General features: G+C 52.3%; 2 protein-coding genes across 5 annotated transcripts in view; both read right to left on the bottom strand.

The window, feature by feature from the left end:
• The window catches only part of Suox (sulfite oxidase), a 5,375-nt gene extending 2,335 nt beyond the window's left edge, over positions 1-3,040 (bottom strand). The window contains exons 1-5 of one of the 4 annotated variants that reach the window (XM_005397279.2): positions 2,149-3,040; positions 1,780-1,948; positions 994-1,228; positions 745-804; positions 296-467 (exon numbers count right to left, since the gene is read on the bottom strand). In XM_005397279.2, coding sequence (XP_005397336.1) covers positions 296-467; positions 745-804; positions 994-1,004 — 243 coding nt within the window. In that variant the 5' untranslated portion in view covers positions 1,005-1,228; positions 1,780-1,948; positions 2,149-3,040. The remainder of the gene's footprint in view (positions 1-295; positions 468-744; positions 805-993; positions 1,229-1,779; positions 1,949-2,148) is intronic. The other 3 variants (XM_005397280.2, XM_013520978.1, XM_005397281.2) reach the window with 3 other exon arrangements.
• A 1,769-nt stretch (positions 3,041-4,809) lies between these two features.
• The window catches only part of Rab5b (RAB5B, member RAS oncogene family), a gene marked incomplete in the record, with an annotated part of 19,258 nt that continues 14,314 nt past the window's right edge, over positions 4,810-9,753 (bottom strand). The window contains 4 exon segments of the mRNA XM_013520906.1: positions 4,810-7,353; positions 7,874-7,967; positions 8,647-8,769; positions 9,639-9,753. Coding sequence (XP_013376360.1) covers positions 7,238-7,353; positions 7,874-7,967; positions 8,647-8,769; positions 9,639-9,753 — 448 coding nt within the window.

The following is a 9,753-nucleotide window of genomic DNA, read 5'->3' as shown; positions in this document are numbered from 1 at the left end:
CTGCGAGTTTGAGACCAGCCTGGGCTACAAAGTGAGCTCAAGGCCAGCCTGAACTGCATAGTGAGACCCTGTCTCAAAAAGACAAAAACAAAACAGAAAGAAATGACTCTAGCTCGCTCTGACCCAATCTACAGTCTTACCACTAGAAAATTAAGGTGGTAGACAGCATCTCCACCGTGTATGAAAATAGTGCTGGCGTGGGTTTGGTGGTGACAGCAAGAACCTGTGTCACAGGCTGCCTGGGGAGCTCACCAGAACACCTCTGTGCTGACAATGAAGCGCCTTCCCCGCTTACCCTACACCGATGGTCATGATAGGCCAACACCGCACCAAGGCCTAGCAGGGTCCCCATGACCTTCCATCCCCTAGTGCTGCAGTTATCACCAGAGAAGTTGCGGATGGGGTGCTGGGGCTGAAGTGAATCATTTGTGGAGCAGGTCTGAATGCAGAGCCTTGAAGGAGTTGACCTGAGTCAGGAAGAAAGAGATCCCAGAAGTATACAAGGTCATGTGAAGGTGCCAGTGACAGCCGGGGTCTGCCTCTCCCTGGTTGGTCACACTGGTTCCTTCAGTTAGAATTCAGTTTCTCACTGACGGGTGGGACATATGGTTTTTCTTTTCCTCCTTGGCCACCTCTCAACTATCTTATCTGGAAGATAAGATGTCTGGGAGATAATGATCTGGCAGATAAGATAGTTATAAGGGTGATATGGCTAAGATTAGAGTGCTGCCTGGGATGACCTACCTGAAGGCCTGTCGAAGGCCAAGGACCACAGGTCTGTGCAGCAGAAGCATGGTGGCTGGCCTGCAGGAGGAAGTCCATGGTCAAAACAAGAGCCCTGCGAGGAGGACTTAGGGAGGGCAGCAGTGGGAGGAAGGAGCTGTCGGGGCAAGGGTGAGGGTCCAAATGGACTCTCGGACGAAACCCGGAACCCTTCAGAGGCAGACTGCTGGCAGGACGGAAAGCGGGGAGCGCCTGGTGCTTCTGGAATACCTGTCTCTCATCCTCTGCTCCCTGCTTTGTGCTCCGTAGAGAACAATACCAAGGCCAAGGGGCGAAAGGACAGAAGCCAAATGTCTACTTTCCAGCTGGCCAGTTAATTTATTTATCTTCTGGTGTTCGGACTAAACCCAAGGCCTTGTGAATGCTAGGCAAGCTCTATCCATGTCCTGCCTCAGTCTGCTTGGTAATTATTTCTCAGGTCAGTGGAGGACAACCGAGGGTCAGACTGATGTAAACAGACAAAAAAAAAAAGGCAAAAAAGGCAGCGTCAGCCTGGTGAGGTGAAGGCGGGTTCCACCCACTGTGAGGCACAGGGCTGGCCTCGAATTCGCCGGGTTTGCGCAGCCCAGCCCTGTCACTGATCAGGTCCTTATCCAGCAGAACTCATATGGCGAATAAACAAGTAATAAGGTTGTCACTGAAGGAGTTTCCCCTTATCTTCCTCCACTTCCCCTAACAAATGACACCAGCTGGGACCTGTACCCCAAGTCCAGGTCCCCACCCCAACCTTCTCTATTGCATTCGGGTGAGCTCAGCAAATTGCGAGTCAGTGGCCGGGGTGTCAGAAGGGCTGACAAAGCAAGTTCACTTTGGCGCTGTGTCCTGCAGCAGCTTCTGCCTCGGAGCCCTGTGCTCAGTAAGTACTGATCCAGGAGGGCGGAGGTGGAGAGGGGTGAGATGTGGCCCAGCTGCTGCTGAGACGCTGGGGACCAAAGGGTGAGGGTGGCCGCGGACGGGGAGGCAGAGAAGCCACCAGGGATGGGGAGCACACTCTACCTTTGGGCCGCGGGGCCTCGCCCTTCCCGCTACTTATCCTCAATCCACAGCCAGCTTGCAGCAGAGCGGGGGTCCAGGTCTGGGGGCGGTGGCTTTCTGCGGCGACACAGGGATCCCACTGGTTGGCGCGAGTTGACACAGGGATCTCCCCTCTCTCCGTCCAGGGGTGCTTTAGGGAGGAAGGTCAGTCCAGCCTTCGGGCAGAGCAGCGGGCCCTGCGCCACTGCCTAGCAACACTCCGCCACCCCAGGAGCGCTCTGGCATCGCAGTGGAGGCACTGCTACTTCTGTTACTCCTATGGGTCGGAGTCCCGGTGGGCGCCAAGGCCCTCCCCAGCCTCCCCGGGGCCCCCGCCGCAGCGCCCCTTACCCGGCTCTGCCTCCGCGCCTCGCCGGCTGTACCCGCTCGGCCGCCGCGCTTGCGAGGGGCGGGGCGGCGCCGTGACGCGGGCGCGGGTGGGGGCGTAGAGGCGGCCTCCGCCCCTGAGCGGTCCCCCGGCTATTGGCCCGCGGTTTCTGGCTGCGGCCCGGAGGTCGGCCGAGAGGGGCGGGCGGGTTGCCGGGAGGGCTCGGGGTGAGGCTGGCGGCGTTGTTGCCTCTCTCGCCTTATACCTGTCGACTAGAGCCGATCATAGCCCGCTGGGCAAGAAGCAGGACCTTCGGAGATGTCGGGAGCGGAGCCGGGCGGGCGGCGGAGGGGACCGGCGGAGGTGACGTGCGCTCCAACCTTGGGCTGCAGCCCCGCCCCACCCGCCGGCCAGGGGTCTGGGCGGAGGAAGTCCCTGCCTCACCCCTGGCGTCCCCGGGACCCAGAGTTCTGCATCTACTGCCTGAGACGGGGCCTCGCTATGTAGTTTGGACTGGCTTTGAACTCACCCAATCTTCCAGACTGGCCTCGAGTTCGTCCTGTCTCAGCCTCTCAATGCTGGGATTACAGGTGTGTGCCACCAGGCCCTATTATGCTTCTGTTTTTTGACAAGTGTCTGCCTGCTGCAGCTGCAATCCTGGCTTGTTTTAGGGAAAGCAAGGTCACTCGCTTCTCCTATATCCAGTAATGACAGCGGAAATGAAGTCTAAAATAGTGGTTCCAAGACTTGAACATGCCATGGGCCAGTTGAATTTGCCCCTAAAGTATGGAACCAGCAACACTGAATAGCCATCTTCTAAATTTTGCGTAGTCAATTTAAATCATAAGAGCTGGAGCAGCTTAACACCCGAAGTACGATTATAGTCTTACTGCAAATTTAAGGGCACTAACAATAAATTTGCTATTACCCTTTTATCATTTGCGCAGTAGAAATTTGTGAAACCCAGTTCTGCAACTGAGACAACCATACACTGCCCTCTGGAGGCCAGAGGGTTGAGCTACAGTCTGAATCCGTGTAAACCAAGGAGTAGCACTGTATCTTCTTTCTGGGAAGCGCTTTCACCAGGAATCCAGGGTGAGGGTGGAGGACGTAGTGAGGAACAGAAGGAAAGTGGAACTGACAGTGAAAAGGTGATTTTGGCTCTAAGCTTTTTGGAAATACGTTTCTAAGCTGTGCATAATTAATCATGAAAGAGACCTGAAAGCCCAACCCGTTCTGTGAATTGAAAAATTTCAACTCCAAGAAAATACAGAGAACGAGGGGCTGTCTAGAAGCCATAGAGGAAGCCTCCTTCTTATGCATGCTTTACACATTTGACCTTTAAATCTCAACTTCACTTTAGGGAGGAAGAAACTGAGGCATACTTAGTAACTTGATCAAGGCCATAGCTAAGTTAGAAATGAGACTGAAACGCAAAGTCTGGGTGTCATCAGTCCTCAAGATGCTTTTATTTTTTTTAAAGACATGTCCTCACTATACAAGTGGGCCTTGAACTTTTTTGAGACAGGCTTTCCCTGTGTAGCGCAGGCTGGCCTCAAACAGCAATCCTCCTGCCTCAGCCTCCTGCGTGCTGGGATTAAAGATGCTGCCACCCTGCCTAGCTGATTCTTTAGAATTTAACTCTGCCTATTATTTTTGTTTCATCCCCTCTACCTCTTACCCTTCAGCATGAACGATCTGAAGGGCTTCTAGCAGGAGCTCACAGTAAATCCAGGGGAAAAAAATTTGTTGAGGTTGAAGCCACATGATTACTCAATAAAGCTAATGCAGTGATTTCACTCTTTCGTTCCCTTCTTCCTTCCCCTTCTGTCCCTTTCCTGACAGGGTCTCGCTATGTAGTTCAGGCTGGCCTTGAACTTGCTTATATATCCCAGGCCGGCCTCCGTGAGCCTCCTGAGTGCTGGGATTATAGGCATGTCCCACTGTGCCCCAGTACTTGTTTTTGTTTTTTATCCTTGGGGGTCAAGTATCCCTTTAAGACACTATTGCAAGTACACATAACAGACCCTTTAAAAGTACACATAAAATCTTGCACACTCTTCCAAAGGATCTACAAACATCACTTTTCCCTCTTGTCTCCTCAGTGGGCTGAGAGATCCAGACCATACCTCTACAACTGTATGAGGCTAAAAAGAAAATTAAGGTCAGATTTGAAAAAAACTATGTAGCTTTTTTTGTTTGTTTGAGACAGGGTCTTGCTACGCAGATTGGGCTGGCCTTGAGCTCACTTTGTAGCCAAGGCTGGTCTTGAACTTGCAGTGATCCTCCTGCCTCAGCCTCCCTCCCGAGTGCTGGGATTACAGGAATGTGCCACCATGCCTGGCTGAAACTATGCAGTTTTTTGACTAGGATCAATTCAACAGAAATAAGAGTTAATTTTTAATCTGAATTCTTCTACTATTCGAAAAGATTAAGATGCCCACAATGGGGCCCTCATTCATATGTCTGGCTGGCCGCATCAGTAAAACGACTCATGGAAGTGATCCGGTCCATTTGTACCACCAGTGACACAAGGCTCCTACGGGACAGCTATGCATGGACCACTAGTGGCTCAAGCCAGTGGGGATGTGTTCAAGAGAATAAAGACGCACCAAGACACAGGGGAATATATGTTTCTGACTTCTAGTATGAGACCAATAGCAAAAAACAAAGCGACACTCCAATGCACTTTTTTTTTTCCTTTTTACTTACATTAAATACATCGGTAAATCAGCAGTCGCATCTGTTACCACGATTGTTATGTAGGGGAAGAAGGGGAAGAAAGGCAAATGCTTTCTTAGAAGAAAAAGAGAAAAAGGACACCCCTCCTCCCCTAAAACAAAACAGAAAAACTGGTCAGGAGAAAGAGATGAAGAGCTAGGAAATTTAAAATTAAGATCCTCAAGCCCAAAAGGGCTCACAGCAGGGCAGAAGAGCTGGCAGAAGTAGAGGGAAGGCAGCAAGGTCGGCCTAGAAGCGAAGGCCAGTACTGTCCCTAAGGCGGCGAGGGAAGGGTGAGGCCCCGACACGGCTTCCCGGCCTCGGCAGGAAACACCTTCACTCCTGCTCCACACAGAAGGCTACACACACAAAGAATCTCATTTCTCAGAGACTCAGAGCCATCTTAGTTCTTCCACTTGTGAGAAGGGTGCGCTGGGAGCTCTGGGGGCGGGGTAAGGGTTCTGGGAAAGAAGGGAAACTGTGTGTCGTTTCAGGGCCATGGGAACTAAGGCTGCCCCTGGAAAAGGAAGGGAATTGGGGCCTAAGTGGAAGAACCGAAGCTGGGTCCTTCACAAGCCCAGCCTCACGCCGATTTCTCAGCTGCTCCAGGATGGAAGGCCGTCTGCAAGCCAGAGGGCAGAAAAGCTCCAGTCCTAGGTTATTGTGGCTTTTCCTGTCTTTCTTCCCCCAAATTCCCAAAACTCTGGGCTGGAACAAAAAGGAACTTAAAGGGTTCTCTCCTCCCTTGGTGGTTCCCCACAGACACCCTAAAACACCCGATGAAGGATGTGGGGAGAGGCTAGAGAGCTGAGAAAGGACCAAGGCCCTCTGACGACACGAGTTGTGAGCACCCTCGGTGCCCATCACTTTCCGTCACAGCACCAGGCCCCTGTGGTACTACCCCTCGTGGTACACGGTTGCGCGGGAGGGTGGGCATAGGCCAAGGACAGAAGAACTATAGTCAAAGTCCTAACAGAAGAGAAAGGAAAAAGGGCCTGACCGGAGGCAGGGGGTAGAAGAGACCATACAGTGAAAATAAAGTTTATACCTATTTACAGGGAAATAGAAAAGATATGGTAACGGACAGCAAATTGAATGTGAACCCTGGGGACAGGAAATTCCTCCCTTTTGTCTGACCTCTCTACTCCCCTACCTTGGCCTGCGCTAGACTAAGCCACTCCCCAGTTGCTCAGTTAATTCTCCAGAAAGGCAAACCTGTATGAAAGAGTCTGGCAAGAAGGAAGGTTAAGAATTAGACTTGGAGGAAGAAGCTAGCAGTGGAGACTGTGCTTGAGTAGCTGCCACTGGAACTGTTTTCTGTAGCCCCCACCCCCTACCTTATACCTCAGATTCTATTTAATTAAAAAGATGAGAGGGCAGGTAAATCAATCAGAACCCCCATAAAACAAGTATCCCGACCGAGCTACCATCAATTAAAGTGCAAACTGCAGGGAGTACGGAGGGTGGGGCTGAGGCCACCGAAAAGGCCAGCGGTGAAGGGAATGCATATGTATAACCGGAGGATGGGTATGAGAAACCGGCCCCTCCTCCAATTAAATCACAGCAAAGCCGAAGGTGCAGGCAACCAGTGAAGATTCTTTGGAGGACCCCAGGCTCCGATCCCCTCTAGGGGAGAAGCTACCGCAGAGGACGGGTGAGGAAAACTGGGCCGGGGAGGAGCTCCCGGGCCACAGAAGAGCCTGCACCTCCGCCTCTGTTCGCTTAGCTAAGAGCGCGACTCCCACGTGGTTCCTGAGAGCCTGGCTCCTCGCTCTCACCTCTCCCTAGGAAAGCCCTCCAGCCAGGCCAACTCACGGATACTGCAGTGTTTTCACGTGTGAGACTCCAACCAAACAAAAACGAAAAGGGACCTTCCTTCCTCCTGCTCTGAGCCTTGTTCTTCCCCAGGGCCTGCAACGCACTGAACTAGAAACCTCCCTTCTCAGCTTCTGAGTTCACCACCTTCTCCATCCTGGAGAGGAGGAAAAGAGGATCAAGAACGAGGACTGATCAAAAGCAGGAAGGGGGAGGGGCGGGGGACAAAGAATGTTTTCTGAAGAAATGGGGAAGAACATGGGAGGAAGAGGAAAGCTGAGCAGGTCACTGTCTTGCACCTATAATACAAAGTGAAGAGTTTGTTTTGGGAGGTAAGTCCTGGGGAAATCTGACCCCCAACCCCTCAAGTAGAGGGTAGGAGGCCAGTGGCAACAGCTGCCTGGTGTTGGTTGCTGAAGCGTTAAAAAGTGCCATGACGGAGCTGTCAGGAGGCAGCCCGCGGGAGCCAGGGCTCAGTGTGCTGTTACCGCAGGGGCTGTGTGCTGAGGGGTGGGGACAGAGGTTATTTCTTAGCTCTCGTGCTAGCTCCGTACTGGTCTGCTGCTAGCCATCCCCTCAGTTGCTACAACACTGGCTCTTGTTCTGCTGGGACTGCTCGTGGAGATCCACACCTCGGCTTCGGCCTGCCGCACCCCCCAGATTCTGGGGTTCACTCTTTGGCAACTTCTTAGCTAAAGATAAAAAGAGAAGGGAACAAAGTATGGCAGGTTTTATTCAGCCCCTCTGCCCCAAACACACACACACACACACACAAAGCCTACCGGAACAGGGAAGACGGTGGAAACCGTGAGAATAAAAGAAATGCTCTGAAGAGGGGAGTGTCACTGCTTACAAACTACCCTGAACACAAGGGGCCTGAACTGCAGCCAAAGGGTGGAGGTTACCACAGAACGGTAAGGTATTTCCACAACTCACTATGAGGCCCACGCTGCCCCCAAACTCGGCAGTCCTCCAGCCTCAGCCTCCTGGGTGCTGGGACTATCGGTGTGCCCCACCATCCCCAGCCCTGGAGATTAAAGGCCCAGGACTACGAGGCAAACAAGCACTCTAGTACTACATTACGCCCCAGCGCCACACCTGAAGTTTCTATAAAGGGAGACATTCCTGCCTATTCTTGATTGGGGCTAGTGATGATTTATTTTACCTATTAACCAGGGGAAGTCGGGGGACTTCAGGCTGCTTTGGTCTTACCTATCGCCAGGAAGAGATCATTCACATTCATAGCCGTCTTCGCTGAAGTCTCCATAAACAATAAGCTGTTGTCATCTGCATATGCTTGGGCCTCCTGCAAGGAGTGGGGAGTATCAGTGCTCAGAAGGTAGAGAGTAAGTGTTGCTTTTTCATTCCCGTGTATCACCAGGCCTGGCCGATTTCCCAGGTTCCTTCCCCTTAACGAATGCCCCTTCGAGCCAAGTGACCCTTAGACCCATAATTTGGTGATGACTCCCTTAAGATAAACCTATGTTCAATCAGTTCAACAAACAGATTCAGGAACCTTCATTATGTTTTTGGGATCTGACACGTGACTAGCCCCTTAACTCAGTTTTTGCTTTAAAACAGTAGCAGGGATCTAACCCAGGAGCATTTTACCCCTAAGCTTCATTCCCAGCCCATTTTCTTTTTTGAGGCAGGGTCTCCCTCAATTGCCCAGGCTGGCCTTGAATTTGCAATCTGTCTGCCTCAGCCTCTCAGTCTGAGATTACACGGGTGTGGCCCTGTGCCCAGCTCCTTCCTATTTTCACACTGCTACCCCAACAGCTGGGTGTTCTACACCCTAATTCTGACATTTTCTTTTGGCTCCTTTAAAACCATGAGGCTGCCCTCAGGTCAGTGTTGCAGGGCTGAACCCGGTCAGGACTGAAGAAGCAGACCGTGAATGTGCTAAGCGAGGTCTTCAGAGCGGGCTGGCTCGGAAGGAGGTGCAGAGGGAGGGCGTTACAGGGGAGCTCGGGGGGCCGTCTTACTTCATACTCCACCATGCGCTTGTTGGCTAGGTCAGCTTTGTTCCCTGCCAGGGCAATGACAATGCTGGGACTGGCTTGCCGCTGTAGTTCCTTCACCCATGTCTTCGCGCGAGCGAAGGTTTCCTAGGAAAACGCGAGAAAGACAAGGTGTGGGCTGAACGACCGCCAGTGCACTGCCATCACTTTCAAAAGCCAGAGTGTGGGAGACCAGCTAAGGAGGACTGAGGCCCTATCGGCCCCCTGTGTGAGCACAAAGGAGAAAAGCCTCACGCAGGGACGACGGCGTGTTGCGGGTTCTAGGGAGAAGTAAACACAGCTGAGATCCAGTTGTTACCTAGACACGTAGGAAGGGATAGGGAAGGCAGATGACGCTTGTGTTACTTTAATTGCTTGTAACCAGTTCCAGTGAATGAAAGCAGGATGAGCCCGACACTCGGGGGTCCCCCGCCTCCTAGAGGCAAGAGCTCCCTGGCGGCCCACACGTTAAACTGGCTCTGCTGTCTCTTTCATCCTTGTGCCCCTGGGTCAGGCTGACAAGGCCCCTGCAAGTGGCGCCTTGAGTAGGGAAAGACCAGAGCAGGCTGGTTCCCCAGGTGGCGTCTGGACGGGGATCTGGGACGGTGTTAGAATGGCTCCCTACACAGCCTCACAGCTCACCTCTTCCAGGGTTCTTCCCACACTAAAACCACGGGTCTCTGATAATTCATTACTTGTCTTCTTAGAATTTAGAAGCATAATTTGCTATTTCAAGAACTTGTTTCCTCTCCCCTACTAATTTTTTTTTTTTTTTGGTGAGGGGAGACGGGGTCTCCCTATGCAGTTCAGGTTGGGTTTGAACTCACTATGTACCTCAGGCTGGCCTCGAACTCACAATGATCCTCCTGCCTCAGCCTCCCAAGTGCTGGGATTCTAGGCGTGTGCCGCTTTGGCTCTTCCCCCACCAAATGTAACTTCTATAAAGAGGAGGAGGACCGTCTTCGCAGCCCACTTACCTGATTAGTGATATCATAAACCACAATTGCAGCTTGGGCGCCCCTGTAGTACATGGGGGCTAAGCTGTGGTATCGCTCCTGCCCGGCTGTGTCCCAGATCTCAAACTTGACTGTG

This window comes from Chinchilla lanigera, unplaced genomic scaffold, assembly GCF_000276665.1.
Source record: "Chinchilla lanigera isolate Chin_1 unplaced genomic scaffold, ChiLan1.0 scaffold00057, whole genome shotgun sequence".
NCBI classification, from domain to species: Eukaryota; Metazoa; Chordata; class Mammalia; order Rodentia; family Chinchillidae; genus Chinchilla; species Chinchilla lanigera.
This window is presented reverse-complemented; position numbering and strand designations above follow the sequence as displayed.